This window comes from Oryctolagus cuniculus, chromosome 12 (genome assembly GCF_051225735.1).
Source record: "Oryctolagus cuniculus isolate XC-2025 breed Fujian yellow rabbit chromosome 12, ASM5122573v1, whole genome shotgun sequence".
Classification (NCBI taxonomy): Eukaryota; Metazoa; Chordata; class Mammalia; order Lagomorpha; family Leporidae; genus Oryctolagus; species Oryctolagus cuniculus.
The window spans coordinates 57,286,776-57,305,445 of NC_142878.1; the positions used below are offsets into that span (position 1 = coordinate 57,286,776).

Genomic DNA, 18,670 nt, shown 5'->3' on the forward strand with positions numbered 1-18,670 from the left:
CAACTTATAAATCCAGTTGGTTTTTCATATCTTCTGTTTGTCTTTTGTAAATTGCCTGCCATGTCTCTGGCCATTTCTTTAATGAAAAGGAGCAAGTTGTCCTTTTCTTGTTGATTCTGAAGAGCTCATTATCCATTGTGTTGCATGCATTTTCCATAATATGTTATTTAGAAGTTGGCTTAAAAAAAAAAAAAGGTTTATTTGTCTGTATTTTTTTTGAAAGGCAAAGAGAGAGATTGAGATTGAGATTCTCCATTCCCTTGTTCACTCCCTTAGTGGCTACAACAACCAGGTCTAGGCCAGGCTGAAACCAGGAACCAGCAACTCCATCCTGGTCTCCCACATGGGTGGTAAGGATGCAAACATGGCCATCTTCTACTGCCTTTCCAAGATATTAGCAGGAAGCTTGATCAGCTTGCCAATATGGGATGTCAGTGCCTCAAGTGGTGGCTTAACTTATGGCACCACAACACCAACCCCTAGAAGTTGGCTTTCTTTAAGTATAGTTGTATTATTATTGGAGAATAAGAGTGACAGTTGGATGAAGAAAGCGCTTATCCATAATTTTACTCCTTAAAAGCCAACAACATCCTGAACTGGACCAGGCCAGTGCCAGAAGCCAGGAACTCAATCTAGCTCTCCCACAGGGATGGCAGGGATGTGGTCACTCATATATTGATCACTACCTCCCAGGGTTAGTATGAGTCAGAAGCTGGACTCAGGAGTTGGAGCTCAGTATTAGACCCAGGTACTACAATGTGGGATGTGGATATCTTAACCCATGTATTAACCACAAAACTAAACACACATCCCAAGTCAGTTTTGAGATTCTAAATGTTAAAATTTCTAATTAAGAATTAAAGATTTTTTATGCTTTCATGGTTATTTATCTTTTGTGGCTTTTATCTAAGTTTGAATGCTTTGAAAGGACTTTGCTACCCCAGTATCAGAGAGCTATTTGCCTATATTTCCTTACATGGTTTTGTGATTTCATTTTTTTGTTTATTTTTAAGTTTTTTCTTCTTTAGACATTATGTTGGTCTTTGTTATCAGGTGGAAGATCTAATTCAATTTTTTCCTCTCCTCAATTGCTTGAAATTTCTCCTTTATCCCATTCTTAATATATATTTACTTAGATCCATTTCTGATTATTTCCTTTCTATTTTCTTGAGTTTTTAAATTCATTGTTCCATAATTGCTTTATATAATACTTAACACAAATTTACTTAGGTCCATTTCTGATATTTCCTTTCCATTTCCTTGTGTTTTTTTAATCTATTCCAAAATTGTACGCTTTTAATTGCTACAGCTTTATAACACACGATTTTTCAATTCTGATCAAATGTTGCTAATTATTTTAAAACCATCTTGTCAGTTTCTGTTGTTGATAGGTCTTTTGACTCTTGTATCCACTAGAGAGGATAATATCACTTTTATTTTATTATGTTAAAAAAAACACTAAATGAGATCTACTCTGGTAAATTTTTTTTAAACTTTTATTTAATAAATATAGATTTCCAAAGTACAGCTTATGGATTACAATGGCTCCCCTCCACCATAACGTCCCTCCCACCCGCAACCCTTCCCTTTCCCACTCCCTCTCCCCTTCCATTCACATCAAGATTCATTTTCATTTCTCTTTATATACAGAAGATCAGTTTAGCATACATTAAGTAAAGATTTCAACAGTTTGCTCCCACACAGAAACATAAAGTGAAAAATACTGTTTGAGTACTAGTTACAGCATTAAATCTCAATGTACAGCACACTAAGGACAAAGATCCTACATGAGGAGTAAGTGCACAGTGACTCCTGTTGTTGACTTAACAAATTGACACTCTTGTTTATGGCATCAGTAATCAACCTAGGCTCTTGTCATGAGTCGCCAAGGCTATGGAAGCCCCCTGAGTTCACCGACTCTGATCATATTTAGACAAGGCCATGGTCAAAGTGGAAGTTCTTTCCTCCCTTCAGAGAAAGGTACCTCCTTCTTTGATGACCTGTTCTTACCACTGGGATCTCACTCGTGGAGATCTTTCATTTAGGTTTTTTTTTTTTTCCCCGAGAGTGTCTTGGCTTTCCATGCCTGAAATAGTCTCATGGGCTTTTCCGCCGGATCCGCATGCCTTAAGGGCTGATTCTGAGGCCAGAGTGCTGTTTAGGACATCTGCCATTCTATGGGTCTGCTGTGTATCTCACTTCCCATGTTGGATCGTTCTCTCCCTTTTTTATTCTATCAGCTAGTATTTGCAGACACTATTCTTGTTTATGTGCTCCCTTTGACTCTAAGTCCTATCATTATGATCAGTTGTGAACAGAAATTGATCACTGGGACTAGTGAGATGGCATTGGTACATGCCACCTTGATGGGATTGAATTGGAATCCCCTGGTATGTTTCTAACTCTATCATTTGAGGTAAGTCAGCTTGAGCATGTCCCGAATTGCACATCTCTTCCCTCTCTTATTCCCACTCTTATATTTAACAGTGATCACTTTTCAGTTAAGTTTCAGCACTTAAGAATTGTGTATCGATTACAGTATTCAACCAAAAGTATTAAGTAGAACAAACAAACAAACAAAAATTTTAAGTGAACAGAACACTATTGTTAACCCCATGCACACTGTTACATGGCAGATCTCCAGAACTTTTTCATCTTGCATGAAGAAACTCTAATCATATGTCCATTGAACATCAACTCCCCCTTACCCGCTTCCCCTGCCTTTTTGTAACCAATGTTCCACTTTCTGTAAGTTTTACTGCTTTAGATACTCATAGGTGGAATCATGCAGTCTTTGAACTTTTTTGACTAGATGGTACCAGCATAATATCCTTATGTTTGAGCCATTTGTGACATAAGGCAGAATTTCCCTCCTTTTTACAGTTAAATAATATTCCATTGTACATAAAATAATATATAATCTCAAACATGTGAACATAAATTTGCAGAAAAACCTAGAAACCTAGATATTAAAATGTTTGATCATTTCTGGTTGTTAGCATTGTAACAGATTCTTTTACTTTTTTCTTTTTCAAAGTACTAAACACACTGAACATATGCTACCTGTGAAATGGGAAAATGGATATAATAAAAAATTTAGGCCAATCTTATATGACCCTTGTTCGATGAAATCTTTGCTTAAATTCTCAGGTTTGAAAGAAAGCCTTGAAACTCCCAATTTTCTAACTTGAGACACTCTTTTTGAATCTCTCATGATATGTTATATTCTGCTTTGTGTATGGATATTTATAGTAGTAACCTATTTTCTTGGCATTGCTCCTTGAAGTAAAGAATTCATTATTGTTTTTTTTTTTTAGTATCTGTAATGTAAGTATCTGATAAATAACTTGATATTTGCTAAGTTGTATATAATGTAAAAACCCACATTGTACATCTGGAGATAACAAGGTGTGAGAAAATGATATCTGTTTTCTGGTGAAGAGTAGTAAGCACATTTTTGAGTGTTATGAAAAAAGAAACAGCTAGCATGTTTGTATATATCCAAAGTTCTGAGAGCGGGTATCAGTGCAGCACAAGAATTATGATTGGATGGGCAGATTTACCTGGTAGTTTTTCTCTCTCAAATAATACACATTCTGTAGGAAGGCTGAAACTTGCATATGAATCGTGACTATCATTGAAGAGAACCAAACCCAGTGGAGTCAACATCACAGAGAATAGTCTGAAAATTAGAATAATTTCAAACATGGGATGACCCAGTCTAGGAAAAATTTAAGACTTCTCCATTTGTGTGGTGCTCTCCTGGCTTTCCTGGTGCAAAATGCATTTCACTCAGCAAGAGTGTAGAATTCTGTGATTTATGACACCATCCCTTCCCCCCCAGCAGCATAAGTGATGATTTCTGTGGTCAGTGGTGATGAGCAATTAGCTGAAGAAAGGTGACTCCTGCTCCAGGCTTCCTTCTACTCCTGGTTTTGGGTCCAAGTCTATGTCTGTGAAGTTTCAAGAAATCCACATGGAGTCATGTCTTTTGAACTCTAATTGAGCCCCTTTCTCAAGAGTTGCTACCAAACTTTTTACTCGGCGGCATTTTCTCTTTTTCAGCTTAAAAAAATTTTTTTTTTGAGAAGCCAGTCCGAGACTGATAAAACAGTTTGGAAATATTATGCCTGAGCTCTTGCAGTGTAGATTACTAGGGAGCTTTGTGGTAAGCCTTTTAGATGTTTTTCCACCTTGGAACTCAGTCTAGAATGCTGCTATTGTTTTGAAAGTAGTCAAATAAGTATAGGAAGATGAAAAAAAAAATGGTAAGTTGAGTTCTGATAAAATGAAGAAAACCATCTTCTCTTAGCATTTAACGTTGAAGCTAAAGTTCTTAACAGAAAGGGAAGAATCCGGGAGATTTCTGAAACTATAAGGAAATGTGATGATCAATTAGATGTCTCGTGCTCAGGGTATATACATCCCAGGACGGTGCTTTATAGGCTCTCTGTATTGGTGCCCACCCACCAAACACCAGGTTTGTTGATATGGCAGATGTTGTGTAGGGCACTGAGAACACAACACAGTTTCTGCCTTTCAGATGTTTATAATCTGGTGGGAAAACATACAGGCCTCACGTGGGAAATTCTAAGTTTAATTACGGTAAATTAAAAGTGATAATGGAGTACCATGTCATGGGCTAGGGGCAACCTTTGAGGAAGTAATGATTGTTTTGAGACAAGGAGGATGAGGATGAGGATGAGGATGAGCAAGAAAGGAGGAGGGAAGCCTTTTGGAAAGGATTGGGAAGAGAAAGCTCTCTAGACAAAGGCCTAGAGGCAGAAGACTCTGGTGTGCACTGTTATCTCCTGAAGATAGGAGCGAGGGAGTTGGTGATAGGGGAAAGTAGAAATAAGGCTGGAAATGCAGATGGAGGCCAGATTATAAAGTGCCTTGTAAAGCAGTTCTGAGTTTGGAATTAGTCCTATTGGCAGTAGGGAAGATGGAACTTGAAGGAAAGCTGGCAAAGTAGCCCATGTAGAGAGAGAGAACTGAAGACTGCCTAAGATATGCAAGATACAAAGCTTGCATTAAACAATGCAGGGAGGAAACCAAGCTAGGCTAGAAGACTGCTGAGGTTCAGCTTATGTTTCAGTAGTCCTGAAGATTCTGTCCCTCAAAATGTTTCTCAGCTGAGATCCTCTATTACATGTAGCTGTGGAGTTTGTCAAAACCATACCCAACCATACATTCAGTAAATATCTCTTAAGATGGGCCTAACATCCTTTGGGAAAGGTTTACAAATACATGAAGAATTTGATCACACTTGGTTCATACACAAACTTTCAGCTGCTGAGTAAAACAGATAAAGGCAGAGGGTTATTTTCTTTTTCACTATGGTAGCTTCTTATCCAGCACCTCCGACTCGCACCTATTGGCATACTTGGCATATCCCAAAGATGAGTTATCTAATTGCTAGCAGGTGTAACTCAAACAAGGACTTTAAATTTAAATATTCTCATGTGTTCCCTGTATACCTTTTTCTATGGGAATAGAGTATCTAAGGGCGTACCTGGTAGTTTTCTTTTTGATTCATAAGGCAAAATAGAACTTAAGACATGCCATAGCCAATGCCAATCTCAGTGCCAAAAAAGACCAAAAAGATGTTATGAGAGACACAAGCACTTCAAATTAGCAAGTCCAGATTTGGGAATACAGAGGAGCATTGCTGTGATTCTTATACAAACATCCAATAAAAACTTCCCCCCCCTGAGATATGTTTTGAAATTTCAACCAAAAGTGAAGCTTAGGAAGTCTAATGTACTTTTGTTTGTCATATCTTTTAGGAAGCTGGAACGGAAAAGAGTGTTTTCCCCCTGCCTGAACCACAAGATTTTTTTCTAGCTTCCCAAGTCAAGTTTGAAGACCTCATAAAAGATTTGAGAAAATTAAAGAGGCAACTAGAAGGTAATAGGAACTATTCTGTTATTATGATAATAGCTGAGATTACTTTCTTAAAATGCTTTAAGAGAATTATTTATGTCTGGTGCAGAGTTCAGTTATGGTACACGACAGTCCTCATGAAACTTTCCATATCTATGCACTTGGGTAGAAGCACTGTATTTATGTAGGTCTCTCTGTTATGAGTGCTGATCATTGGCTTATAATATCTATATCTTATAATATTTACATTTTCTAGTGTTAAATAGCTACAACAATTAATAGCAACAACAATTATTAGCAGACAGACAAAGAGACCTTCCATTTGCTGATTTATTCCCCAAATGGCCTTAACAATTGGAGTTGGGCCATGCTGATGCCAGGAGCCAGGAACTCCATCTAGGTCTCCCATGTGGGTTTCCCACATGAATGGCAATGACTCAAGTATTTGATCTATCACCTGCTGCTTCACAGGTGCATTAGAAGGTGCTGGACTGGAAGTAGAATAGCCATGACTTAAACTCACACTCTAATAGAGGATGCGTATGTCCCAAATGGAGACTTAACTTACTGTGCCACATGCCAACCCCTCATAAAATTCTTATAATTAAAATGGTAAGCTGAAACTACATTAACTCCATTATACATGGGAGAAAAGTGAGATCTAGAGAGCTCATGATCAGACAGAGTAGGAGGCAGATGTACCGAGCTCTAATTGGATCTATCCAATTGGAATTCATGCATTTTCTGAGCTTACTATGCTGCTTTATTTATATCATCTGTATGCACACACATGCACATACACATGTCCCTAGATACTTAGTTTATGTTTATGAGTCTAGTGATGGTGGTGAGACCTACTGTAAACATTCAGTTTTAGTTGAATTTGCATTTTTAATCATTGAAAGCAAAATGCTGAAGGCCTCTTTTTGGCTTTTTTAAAAGGTGAAAATATGTCTCACTTGGGCAGGAATTTTCCTTTGGCATTTCTAAAGTCCTGTGTTTTCACTGAGGAGACATCTCCTTGTCCAAGAATATAAATACTTGCCTTGGAGCTTGTATAACTCCAATTGAAGAGCCCCACCAAGGATTTAGGGAGCGTGTTAATGTGGAAATGGAGCCCGGAGTGCCAAAGGGGGAGCTTGAGGAAATGAAGAGCTTCAACCAGGAATATTTTTACACCAAGACATAAAATAAACATTTTAAAAATGTTTATTGTGAAAGAGTACTCAGAAACCTAAGTCTTAGACAGAGAACAGCTTGGAAATGCACGTAAAGTGGGAAAGATCTGCTCCCAGTGGCAGAGAAAGCCATTTATTTTTACTTTGGGCATAAAACTTGCTTAAATAAGGATAGTGGTTACAAGTGAATATTTTTACCTTGTAAATTATCTTTAAAGGAACATGTGGGTTTCTTTTCTCCTGTTGATGTGGTTGAAAGAGTGAATTCAGCCAAATGGCTGCTTTGTTCAGGAATATGATATGTGAACTTGTGGTCATTTCCACCCCCCTCCCTCTACCCTAAAGGACTGACAGTTTTATCCTCCTTGGAGATGAGGGGCTTGGTGTGCATTGTAATAAGGCAGGGTTAAGCTGTCATGTGGCAGTTGTCTCTGTCAGGGCTCAGGCCAGTACTCAGTAGGGTACAGGCATCAGTAATGGCCGAGCAGGGCTCGAGATTGTTTCCTCTCCGCCCTGTATCTGACTGCTCATCCTTCTTGTCTCCTGGCCCCTTTGCCTGACCTTTCTTGTAGTCTCTTGAGCAGAAACCTGATCTCTGTTTGATCTTTCCTCTTCTCCTTCCAGGGCTTTCCTTGCCTGACATCAGGAGTCTGATGATAAATAGCAAGGGGGCAAGAAGACTGAGTGGGGAGGGGGTGGAGAGGCAGGAGCTCCCCCAGAGCTCCTCACTTCAGCACACCTTATTTTGTCTCAGGAGGCTCCCAAGTGTCTTCAGCCTCTTTGAATGAAATACAAGGCCTTCTGAACTATCAGGCCTTCAGTTATTTTTCTTCTGTGTCCTAGGCTTTACCAGAAGATAAGAAGTCCCACAAAGGCAAATGAGGAAATAACTCCCCCTACCCCCCCCACACTGAATATTTAAACAAAAATGCCCTGCTAATCTTTAGAGATGCCAGTGTTTTTAACACATGAAAGGTACCCAGTAAATATTTAAAGAAAATACAGACCGTGGGTTCTCTAATGAATTTCTTTTTCTTCTAAATACCATCTGGCAAGAAGACTAGAATGGTGGCGGTCCGTTTCATCTCTAGTTCCCATTCAGGTTTCACCTCCTTTTCCATAAGGCCTTGGTGTGAGCTGAGATTGAATGTTTAATTGAAGAGGACATAATTTTCACACATACAGCAAAGATTTGATGAGGCTTTGAGGTTTATTGTAGCCATTAAAATGTCGTAGCTGCTGGCAAAATCCCAGAAAATGTCTAAAGCTAAACCAGATGTGATTAGCAAATTTCAAGAAGTATCAGGCCACGGTTTTCCAGGCAGGCATGACCCTTTAGATTAGAGAACGTTTTGAGTAGCACTAACCACACCTTAATAGCATGTGAATTAACCCATGGCTGACGGTCACATAAGTGTCACTGATGGAAGTAGAGGTTCTCAAGCAACATCTTTCAGCAAGATGAGAGCTTTGAGAAGCCTTTTTTTTGCAGGTAAACATTGTAAAGAATTGATAAGCACATCAACTTTAGATCTGTTGTGTGATTATTATGAATCAGCTGCTTTACATAAATCATCTTTTTTAATGCTTACAATGCCCCTAGGAAGCTTATATTTTTGCTCTCTCATGAGATAAGGGAACTCAAGTTCATGTGGAGTATTTGTGATTCTTTTCCTGTGTTGCAAAGTCAAGTTTTTTAATAATTCAAAAAATTACTTACTTATTTTAGAGGCAAAGGGGAAGAGAGGGTATGCCTGCAAGCACAAGCCTGCATTCACGGGTTCACTGTCCCGTGGCCAGGGCTGGGCCAGGGCTGAAGCCAGGAGCCAGGAACTCAATCGAGATCCCCCATGGGTGGCAGAGTCCCAATTACTCGAGCCATTACCACTTCCTCCCGGGGCTTGCTTTGGTGTGGGAAGCTGGAATCAGGATCCAGAGCTGGGAATCACACCCAGGTACTACAATGTGTGTAATAATTGCTAGGCTAAACATCTACTCATAAATCAAGTTTTTGATGTTTAGGAGCATATTCCATATTTTGTGTATTGTCCTATACTCCTTAATCAATAATTTTGACTTCCTTCATATCATGATATTGTAAAGAATACTTGGGGAAACCCATATTATGCCAATATTTACTTTCTGACCCCTAGGTTTTGTTGGCTGGCCCAAATTCTCTACATAATCTTAGCAACCTGTATATGGTAGGCAGAATTATGGCCCCCAAAAAGATCCAAACCTTAATCCCTAGAATCTGTATGTTACCTTTTATGGCAAAAAGGGAGATTACTGATGTTGAGATGGGGAGATTATCCTAGACTACCCAAGTGGACTTAATATAACTACACACAGCATTGCTAAGATGATAGAGAATTTCCCAGGTAATAGTCCCCACCAATATTGCATGAAATATGAATTGGTGCTCTCCATAAAAGAGTGTGTGGTCAAATAAACCTGGAAACGCTCCATAATGTAGCTCATACCATAGGGACTCACAGTGTACATGAGCTTATTAAAAGCTCTGAGAAATCTAATAATTTAAAAAAGAGTTACCCCTGCCTAAAAGAGCATTTTTCAACTTAAAACACAGATCATAGTTTTTTTTTTTTTTATGTTCTTTCATTGAATACTTAGTGATGCTTTACAGAACATGCATTCTGAAATATAGTTTAAGAAGGGCTATTGGTACCATAATTTTTAAAAAATTATTTATTTTTTGAAAGGCAGAGTTAGAAAGAGGAAGACACACAAACACATACAGAAATCTTCCATCTGCTGGTTCACTCCCCAATTTCCCACAACACTTAGGTCTGGGCTAGGCTGAAGCCCAGTGCCAGGAACTCCAACCTGATCTCCCATGTGGGTGGCAGGGCCTCAATTACTTGGGCCATCATCCACTGCATTCCCAGGTATATTAGCAGGAAACTGGATGAGAAGGAGGGCAGCTAGGACTCTTAACAGGCATTGTGATATGTGCTGCCGGCATCACAAGTGGTGACTTACCCCACTACATATATACTACAATGCTGGTCCCTTAGTCTCAGACTTTTAAGATAACACAGTTGCTGGTTAAATAGTCATTACTGAATGCCTTCATTGGAGTTGAGATGAACAATTACAGCCTTTGCTCTTTAATATTGTTCTTAATACTCCCTTGACTACACTGTCCTAATTGAACTTGTTATTCAGATAAACAAAGTGAGTCAAACCTTGATGTCTTGTTGCTTGAAAGTGAAAATAAATAACACTAATGTTATTTGAGACTACTTTAGTATCATCTCCCTCTTGTGCATGTTTGTTTGACATGATTCTATGATAATATTTTATTATGGTGAAAAATTGTGGCTGTGAATCTAGAAAAGCTATATTAACATTTTATCAGAAAATGAGATAGGAACTCTTCAGATAGTTGTTTGAAAGCCAACATATTCTAGAAAACTTATCTCAGAATAAAAGTAAATATAAAAACATAATAGCCTACAATAGCTACTTAGTATACTTTTTATACTAAAAAATAGTATCCTATATTATCAAAGTTCAACTACTTAATGAATTAGCTGCATATTAAATCTTTCTTTGAAAATGGTGCATTAGTCTTTTATTACATATACAAATTAGGAAAATATAATTAATAGTCGTTAATCCTCAGTGTAAGACATTCAGACTTGTTTGAGAATGTTGGCAGAGATGCAAGTTCGTGTATGTGTTCTTTAAGAAAATTCTGATGATGTCTTTTTCTCTAAATATTTAAGGCTTTCTATTTCAACATGTTCTTTCTTATGTATGATGTAGAAATATTTGGGAATACACTTACACAATTCTATAAAGGAAAGAATCTGTTGACTCTTTATGATATCTGTTGTCACTTTATAAATGTTTATCCTATAAATATTTATTCTAGAATTTTAGCTCTTTTAAACCTTCCTTCCGTGAGATGTCACATGAAATATGTGGGTCAGGCATTCAGTAAATGTTAAAATGTTCACTCAGAATTTGGCGAGTAGTTGTATTTCTAGACTAACTTCATAATGAAATTCATTTATCACATTTCTGGGCATTTTCAACCCCGTGTTGTTCATGGATTGATAGGACTAGTTCAGAATCTTCCAGATGAAGGTCTATTTTGTCCAGCACTAGTCAATTCTATCTTAAAATTTAAATTACAAGAGAATATAAATTCATATATAAAATAGTTCACAAGAAAGTGAGGTTTCTTTCCTGTAGATTTTCTAAACTATAGTCAGTATATCTTCCAAATGAAGATGACACATTGAATTCAGTTAGCTATACCCCTTTTCAAAGAAAATAAAACGATATTCATGTTACTTGAATTCTGGCATATCATGGGGCTGGGCAGAGACTGGTATGTAGACAGAGTTTCTTTGAGTATGTATATGTAATTTTTATAATTAAAAGTAAACTTAAAACATGAATCATAGTCCACTCTGAATTACAGATAGGTAGGTAGGTTAGTGAGGTTAAGGTTCAGCGATAGTTTTAAAAATATATATATAACATGAGAGTGCTTCAAAAAGTTTGCAGAAAATGAAATTAAAAGATAAATGTACTTTTATCCAAAAATTTTTTTAAATCCATGTATCATTTTTCACAATATGAATAATTTTTCATAAACTTGTTGATAACCCCTCACATTTTTTAAAGATGTATTTGTGAGTCAGCCAAACTGTTTACATGTTGGAATATTCTTCCTGTTTAAAACCATATGGTAAGTGGGGCTGACACTGTGGCATAGTGGGTAAGGCGGCCATCTGCAGTGCTGGCATCCCACATGGCCGGTTTGGGTCCCGACTGCTCCACTTCCGATGCCGCTCTCTGCTGTGGCCTGGGAATGCAGTACAAGATAACCCAAGTCCTTGGGCCCCTGCACCCACGTGGGAAATCCTAGAGGAAGCTCCTTGCTCCTGGCTTCGGATCGGCGCAGCTCTGGCCGTTGCAGCCAGTTGGGGAGTGAACCGTCGGATGAAGGACCTCTCTTTCTCTCTCTCTCTCTGCCTCTCCTTTTCTCTCTCTCTGTAACTCTGACTTTCAAATAAATAAAATAAAGGGCCGGCGCTGTGGCACAGCGGGTTAAGGCCTTGGTCTGGAGTCCAGCATCCCATGTGGGTGGGCACCTGTCCTGGCTGCTCTTCTTCCCATCCAGCTCTCTGCTATGGCCTGAGAAGGCAGTGGAGGATGGCCCAGGTCCTTGGGCCCCTACACCTGTGTGGGAGACCTGGAGGAAGCTCCTGGCTTCTGGTTTCTGGCTTCGGATTGGCGCAGCTCTGGCCATTGCGGCCATCTGGGGAGTGGGCCAGCAGATGGAAGACCTCTCTCTCTCTCTCTACCTCTCTACCTCTCTCTGTAACTCTGTCTTTCAAATAAATAAAAGTAATCTTTAAAATAAAATAAAACCATATGGTAAGCAATAAACTAGCTATTATATGTATGTTCTGCAAGGTAGAAACAATCACCTCGTTTGCCATTTAACTCAATTAATTAAAAAGTTCAGTGTCTATATAAATAAATTGATGAGATATAAAGTACTGAAAGCTGAATGAGTGGAAGGTGAGGTTTGCAACTTTGCCCACTGATGGCACTGGGAAGGGAGGCTGCCTACAGGCTGGTGTCCCAGGGGTACAGAGAGGGCAGAGGCCTCCTCAGCACAAATAAGGCTTCACATCATCTTGCTTTGGATTTTCCCTTGACCAGTTTTGTTTTTATTTTGATTTGGGATAATGGAGTGGTGGTGTTTCCTCTTCCTATCATTTCAGTCCAGTAAGAGTTGGATGCAAGAAGTAAGGAGGGAGGCTAGTAGTTGGTGTTGTCTTCTACTAATGGATTCAAAGTTCATTGCAGAAAGTGGAAGGGATTCCTCTGTCCCTGCGTGATGGTCCAGTTCATTAGTCCATGTTTGCCTTGTCACTATCCTCCTTGAGTCTGGCTTTGCTAGAACCACTGTGGCTCTCCTTCTGTCGGGAATCAATGTTTCTGTCCACCCTTATAATGCAAGTAGGGCCTGTAACAAGACTAAGTTAGCACAAAACAATTTATAAAAAGTTACTTCCTGTTGATATCATCTTAGGAAGCAAAGGAAACCCTTTAAAGGAAATCTGTAATGGTTGTTTCTTACCCTGAGGGTTGCCAAACTTGTTATATAAAATACAGAAGTCCCAGTAAATTTCAAATTTCAGATAAATGAGGGATGTTTAAAGTATGTAAATATGGCTCAAGTATTGCCTGGGGCACATTTATTCTAAAAAAAGATTCCTTGTTTATCTCAAATTCAAATTTACCTTCATGTACTGTTTATCTGACATGTCTGTAGAGAATTTAAAAGCATAATAAAGCTAGCTAAAAGTTGGTCCACTTTTTGTTATCATGTATTGACAATTCTAAACAATGGACTCAAGGTCTATAAATATGTTCTAGGGAGTGGTGTGTGTCCATTTCCATCATGACTAATGGCAGCTCTTACCTTTTAATGACCACTTACTAAATACCAATAAATCTGTTCATGTCATTTCAGTTTCTTAAAAGTACTTCAAAGTTAGTTAACATGATTACCTGCATTGTAACAGTAAGAAGGTTGAAGCAACTTTGCTACATGGGCAAAGCTGAGATCTCAAGCAGGCTTAGCTGATTCCAAGGCTTGGGCTTATTCTTCTGTTAATAGACCCGCCCCTGGAACACTAATCGTATGATCTAGAATGGTGAAATTTGAAGAATAAGCCCCACTTTGTCCTCTAGTTCCTTTTCTTTTCTTTCTTTTCTTTTTTTTTTTTTTGACAGGCGGAGTGGACAGTGAGAGAGAGAGAAAGGTCTTCCTTTGCTGTTGGTTCACCCTCCAATGGCTGCCGCAGCCAGCGCGCTGCAGCCGGCACACCGCGCTGATCCAATGGCAGGAGCCAGGTACTTATCCTGGTCTCCCATGGGTGCAGGGCCCAAGTCCTTGGGCCATCCTCCACTGCACTCCCTGGCCACAGCAGAGAGCTGGCCTGGAAGAGGGGCAACCAGGACAGAATCCTGTGCCCCGACCGGGACTAGAACCCGGTGTGCAGGCGCCGCAAGGCGGAGGATTAGCCTAGTGAGCTGCGGCGCCGGCCCTCTAGTTCATTTTCTAAAGGTATTATAATAATTGAGTTATATTCAGTCTTCTTATCTCTGCCTGTTACTATTCAACTGGTCTACTCTTGTAACCTCTACAATCCCACCTCCTGCCTCCTGTCAGTCCTTTTGGTTTCTCTCACTGCCCATCTCTTTCTGACATAGACTAGTCTATGTTTCATCCTTTCATGACCCAAAAGATAAGCAGACCAGTCTGATGTAGCTGGTCAGACTAACAGCAGAGGACTTAACGACCTGCTTTGTTTTGACTCCTTTGCTATTCTTCCATTTATGGAAATTGCAAGTAGTAGGGTTCTGATGTAGACAAGAGTAAAAGAAATTTTTAGGACTTGTCAGGTCACATAGCAGAGCAAACAGTACCTCCACCCGACCCTGTCCCCATGCCCGGGATAAATCCTGACTCTGCAAGTTAAGTATATTCTACCAGCCAGTATTATCAAGTGCCATTCTCCTCTGAAGAATAAGTATTCCCTGATTGGCAGGGAAGGGGGAGATAGTAACAGTGTGGCTGTAGTAAGCAGGGGTGGGAGTCACTGGAAACCTTTTGGAGGCATTCAGAGCATAGATGGTTGATTAAACACTCATCTAGGATTGAACACTCATCTAGGCTTTTAGTACCTCTTGAAAATTCTCAAAACAATAGTAAAGAGTTCTTTAAAAGTGTAAACTCAGAAGAGCTGAGAGAACCACAAAATTTGTGAAACAAAAAAAAAACAGTGGTTATTGAGCTAACAAAAAAAAAAAAAAAACCTGAAAACCGAATTCTAATCCAAGGATGAAGAGAGATGAGAAGCACTCCAAATGCATAACTAAATAAAAATATATACATACACACAAATAAATTAATGAAGACATTCACAAAAATGTCCCACAATGACAGACCTGAAATTCTAATTTTAAAACACCCAGGCCGGCACCGCGGCTCACTAAGCTAATCCTCCGCCTAGCGGCACCGGCACACCGGGTTCTAGTCCCGGTCGGGGCGCCGGATTCTATCCCAGTTGCCCCTCTTCCAGGCCAGCTCTCTGCTGTGGCCAGGGAGTGCAGTGGAGGATGGCCCAGGTGCTTGGGCCCTGCACCCCATGGAAGACCAGGAAAAGCATCTGGCTCCTGGCTCCTGCCATCGGATCAGCGCGGTGCGCCGGCCACAGCACGCCGGCCGCGGCGGCCATTGGAGGGTGAACCAACAGCAAAGGAAGACCTTTCTCTCTGTCTCTCTCTCTCACTGTCCACTCTCCCTGTCAAAAAAAAAAAAAAAAACCACCCAAATAGATCCAAGTATTGGGGGGGGGGGTGAAAAAAATCCATGTTGTTATTAGAACATTTCAAAATTCTCAGGGCAGAAAGACAATTTTTGTACTTCTAGAAGGAGTGGGTGATGTAGGTGGAACTTGAGAACAGATTTACACACGGGGAGTCAGGACATAGAATGGCATCAAATTTTTCAATAGCATCCTAAAAAATATAATTGGTCCAAATTCTGAGGTATATTATTCCCAAGCCATAATCCTCCAAACAATCCATCAAATATGAGAGCAGATTAAACACATTTTGAGGGACTGGTACTGTGGTGTAGTGGGTAAAGCCATATGGGTAAATCTCATATGGGTGCTGGGTCCAGTCCCGGCTGCTCCACTTCCAATCCAGCTCCCTGCTAATGCACCTGGGGAAGCAGCAGAGGATGGCCCAAGTGCTTGGTCTCCTGTACCCACGTGGGAGACCTGAAAGAAGCTCTTGTCTCCTGGCTTTGAATCGGCCCAACTCCAGCCATTGCAGCCATTTGAGGAGTGAACCAGTGGATGGAAGATTCCCCCCCCCCTTTGTCTTTCAAATAAATTAATTAATCTTTAAAAAAAAAAAACATTTTGAGACATGTGAGTTCTCAAAAGCCATATCCCCATACAATCATCTTCAGGTAGTTACTAAGGAGTATGCTTTACCATTGAAGAGAAAAATGGAATTGCAGGAAATCCAATGGAGAAGGAAGATAAAGGAGTTTCCAGGACAGAGAAAGAGCCCAGGATGACAGTTGGACATGAAAACATTCCAAATTAGATTAGATCAAAAGGAAGATGCAATAATGTATCTGTTGTCTGAATGTTTTGACAATATATTTATACAGTAACCAATAAGTTTAGGGCTCATTTAAGGAAAAGTGCATAGAAAGAAATGAAAATTAGAAAAAATTATTCTGGGGTGGGCATGAGGGAGGGTGGGGCAAATATGCAGTTAAAGAAAAGTAATCAGAGTTTCCATTAGCTTGGACTAGGAGTAACAACTTGCAATGTCATAATAGTGTCAACATTGAATTCTAGTTTAGCCAACTCATGGTAATGATATATTGGGGTGAAGAAAGTGGAGAGGTGAGAGTGGTTGAAAGAGAGCTACATCATTTATGGCATGTAAAGAGAAAACTCAAAAAGAACCAATAGAACTTGTTAGGGACATGCAGTTAAGTACCAAAATAATCAGGAGAAATGGGTAGAAGTCATTGCCTCTGTGGAGGAGGGACTAGAGAAATCAGACAAGAAACAGAGAATGTCTTGTCTTAGAGTGAATAGAAAATAGTTATTCTTTAAACTTGCACCTGTAGAATCCTGATTGGTATCCTAAAGAACCCACACCAAATAACAATAAACCAAAGCTTTTTAAAAATAGTAGCTTAGTTAAATTTCAGTGGCAGAGGCTGGTATGTTGAAAGTAGTTCTGGATTGGGACTTAGGAGACACAAATTTCAAGTTTAGTTCTGCCACTTACGAACTGTGACGATAAGGTGTGCAATTTTGACAGACCACTTAAGCTCCATGAACCTTGGCTGAAAAAAAAATGGAGGTGATCATCCCTCTCTACGCTGTCCAAGACTCACAGATATTGGATGTGTCAAATGAGATGATGTGTGAGGAAATACTTCAGAAGGTATTGGAGGTTGTACTTACACTCATTCTGAAGCCAGGCAGTATGCTGTTTGCTCAGTAGGTGCTGGTGTCCTAGAAGGGAGAGAAGAGAATTGATCCATGAAGACAAATCAGGTGAATTTATCACCTTTTAGGAAACTCCAGAAGGCATGACTTGAATGATTATTGACTATGCCTGATTTATTAGCGCCTTCCTCATTTGCAGCACATTCATCCACGGCAGTAGTTTATTAAGTCTGAACTCTGGTACGAGACTGGATACATTAGCCAGAGTACTGACCATGTTGCCATGGTGTTGAAAATATTTAGTTTTGCAAGCAAAGTTTTAGAAATAATTAAAAAAAACTTTGATATGATTTATTTTTGTAAAATGATTTCAGCAAAACAGACCTTAAGGAACTGGGATAAGTATTTCAGAAAGGCAGTGGGTGTAAAATGTTGCTCAGCATGGTGACTTTTGATGCAAAGCGTTCAATTAAGTGCAGCATGGTGCTAAAGGTCACACATTTCCAAATGGAATGCCTTCAAAGTTAAGTTGTACAGAAAAGAGAGAGGATATGGAAACTGAAATTTGATTCATCTGTTTAATTAATGAAAGAAGTTTGTGTTTTCCTTTGAAGCCATGGTTGTGACATCTCTAGGTGGGAAGGATGAGTTATGTTGTCCTGGCTTCCGCCTCTCAGTTTGTACTCTATTTCTGCTCTCATTTTGTAAGTCAATGTGGTTAATAGAATTCATTTTGTTTGCTTTTTCTCATTGACGAAAAACATAAAACATTGAAATAATAACTATCAAGGAAAAGTCTGACTCAAAAGTCTTGAATTCAAATGCTTGCTTCACAAGCTGTGTAACTCTTTCCAGGTAGTTTAGTCCCTCCCAACACCCTTCTTGGAGGCCTCCTCCAAGCCAGGTGTTATTACCTGCTCCATTGATGGTTTAAGAAGATTTTCTAGGACCAAATACAGGAAATTCTATAGTAGAGTAAAAAGTGAAATGTGTAGTTCTTACAACTCGTTCCCCTTTTTGCCCTTGTATCTGACAATTAGTCCTTCAGCAAATCCCGTTGGCTCTACCTTCAAGACATGTCTTGATTCAGTTCATTTTTCTCTGATGCCACTCTATGTTTCTAGTCCAAACTACTACCTCCTCACATGGCATGTGACAATATATTTTTTTCTTTTTAAAGATTTATTTTTATTTATTTGAAATACAGAGTTACAAAGAGAGACAGAGAGAGAGAAAGGTCTTCTCTCAGCTGGTTCACTCCTCAAATGGCCACAACAGCTGGCACTGAGCCAATCCAAAGTCAGGAGCCAGGAGCTTCTTCCAGGTCTCCCACATGGGTGCAGGGGTCCAAAGACTTGGGCCATCTTCTACTGCATTCCCAGGCCATAGCAGGGTGCTGGATCGGAAGAGGAGCAGCCAGGACTAGAACCAGCACCCATATGGGATGCTGGTGCTTCAGGCTGGGGCTTTAACCCACTGTGTCCCAGAGCCAGCCCTAGCAATAGAATTCTAACAGGTTTTCCTGCTTCCACTCTTACCCATCAAGTCTCTACCCTCCAG

At 39.6% G+C, this 18,670-nt stretch overlaps 1 protein-coding gene across 7 annotated transcripts in view; it reads left to right on the plus strand.

Annotated features, from left to right (window-relative positions):
* The window catches only part of FMN1 (formin 1), a 481,759-nt gene that overhangs the window by 321,845 nt on the left and 141,244 nt on the right, over positions 1-18,670 (plus strand). For all 7 annotated transcript variants that reach the window (XM_089309385.1, XM_051822097.3, XM_070053344.2 and 4 more), the window contains one exon: positions 5,790-5,910. In XM_089309385.1, the coding sequence (XP_089165511.1) occupies positions 5,790-5,910 (121 nt within the window). The remainder of the gene's footprint in view (positions 1-5,789; positions 5,911-18,670) is intronic.